The sequence below is a fragment of the Penaeus monodon genome, chromosome 29 (genome assembly GCF_015228065.2).
Source record: "Penaeus monodon isolate SGIC_2016 chromosome 29, NSTDA_Pmon_1, whole genome shotgun sequence".
NCBI classification, from domain to species: Eukaryota; Metazoa; Arthropoda; class Malacostraca; order Decapoda; family Penaeidae; genus Penaeus; species Penaeus monodon.
The window spans coordinates 9,744,205-9,744,499 of NC_051414.1; the positions used below are offsets into that span (position 1 = coordinate 9,744,205).

The following is a 295-nucleotide window of genomic DNA, read 5'->3' on the forward strand; positions in this document are numbered from 1 at the left end:
GAGGCATAACCCATGACTCACCTTCATTACAGCACACACACCCTTTGCCGCAGCCTCTCCTCTTGGCGCCCTTGTCGTCGCACTCGGACGCCGTGACGCACGTGCCTCCTCTGTTCGCGCATTTGGTTGACTCCTTGCACCCCCCTCCTACAGGAGCGCAGCAGGAACAGGTGGACTTCCCGCAGCCCTGCTTTATCTCCTTCATGTTGCTGCCACACTTGCCCTCGATGCACTCCCCGCCTCGCTTCTCGCACCTCGCTTTGGGTCTGCATCCTGAGGAGGGCGAAGGGAAGCG

General features: G+C 61.0%; 1 protein-coding gene across 1 annotated transcript in view; it reads right to left on the reverse strand.

Moving 5' to 3' along the window:
• Nucleotides 1-295, reverse strand: part of LOC119591727 (balbiani ring protein 3-like) — a gene marked incomplete in the record, with an annotated part of 83,966 nt that overhangs the window by 63,759 nt on the left and 19,912 nt on the right. Inside the window, 1 exon segment of the mRNA XM_037940476.1 lies at nt 22-273. Within this exon segment, the coding sequence (XP_037796404.1) occupies nt 22-273 (252 nt within the window).